This window comes from Sinocyclocheilus grahami, unplaced genomic scaffold (genome assembly GCF_001515645.1).
Source record: "Sinocyclocheilus grahami isolate Dianchi unplaced genomic scaffold, SAMN03320097.WGS_v1.1 scaffold216.1, whole genome shotgun sequence".
Classification (NCBI taxonomy): Eukaryota; Metazoa; Chordata; class Actinopteri; order Cypriniformes; family Cyprinidae; genus Sinocyclocheilus; species Sinocyclocheilus grahami.
Window position 1 is genome coordinate 1,577,032 of NW_015505395.1, and position 1,152 is coordinate 1,578,183.

Here is a 1,152-nt window from a genome sequence, read left to right on the forward strand (position 1 = left end):
ATATTTATTAATAATATAATTAGATTTATATATATTTTTTTTACACACACACACACACACACACACGCACACACGTATATATATATATATACACACTTAGTTTTTTTAATTAAAAAGAAAAAAAGCAAAGCAAGATATTTCACAATATATTCATGTATTCTACCAGAATACATTAAAACATATTCATAATGAAACCATCAGTTATAAATATACAAAACAAATCATTCATTTCAAACAGACCTCAGAGTATTTTCATCATACAAGTGCACAATAAATACAGTGTCTTTTCAGTTAAAAGTCATTTATAGCCTATTAATTACAGACTGAACATTACTGATATGGATTGTGTGTCTTTCTGCAGCGATGCTCTGATGATCTCAGTGAGGATGAAAGAGAAACACGGTGCTGCTATCTGGCTTTCGGCAGTCTTCTGTTCATGTCGGCTTTCTGATTCGTCAGGTTATTTAAAACACAGCTGGAGCTGAGCATCGCCAGCCTGGAGTCCAGAACCACCTTCCTCTTCCTCCAGGAAGACCGATCTTCCTCCTCCTCTTCCTCATCCTCTTCCTCCTCTGCTTCACTTTCAACGTCGCTGCGTTCGTCCTTGTCCAACTGTTGAAGAGAAGGTTAAAGTGAGTTTGGTTACATATATTTTGGTTCATTTAAATAAACCAATTTATGGCAGCCAAATAATTGATCAGAATGTTCAATGCATTTGTAATCAGTTCATAAAATAATAAAAAAAGAGAGAAAAGTTCCTTTGAGCACAAATCACATATTTTGTTACGTATGCAACACTAAAACTGAAACTATTAAAATTAGTTTGTTTGTATAAATGTTATTATATATAAAATAAAATGCAAACATGAAAAACTTAAATGTAAAAATTTAAAGAAAATGAGAAATGTTTCTCTGGCAACTAGCTGAAATAAATAATTAATTATGTTTAGTTTACTAAAACTAAAATTAAATTAAAGCTAAAGCTAAATAGAAATATATACAAAACTCATAAAAATGACAAAAGCAAAAGTACTAAAACTAAATTAAATTAAACTAAAATTAAAATTGAACTGAAACTATACAAATACGGTAAATAATAATTATTATTAATTTAAAATTAATACAATTATTACTAAAATAAAAATAATTCAA

At 28.8% G+C, this 1,152-nt stretch overlaps 1 protein-coding gene across 2 annotated transcripts in view; it reads right to left on the minus strand.

Annotated features, from left to right (window-relative positions):
- Positions 1-233: 233 nt before the first annotated feature.
- Positions 234-1,152, minus strand: part of LOC107596256 (ceramide synthase 2-like) — a 19,921-nt gene continuing 19,002 nt past the window's right edge. For both annotated transcript variants that reach the window (XM_016286948.1, XM_016286949.1), the window contains exon 11: positions 234-612. In XM_016286948.1, the coding sequence (XP_016142434.1) occupies positions 409-612 (204 nt within the window). In that variant the 3' untranslated portion in view covers positions 234-408. The remainder of the gene's footprint in view (positions 613-1,152) is intronic.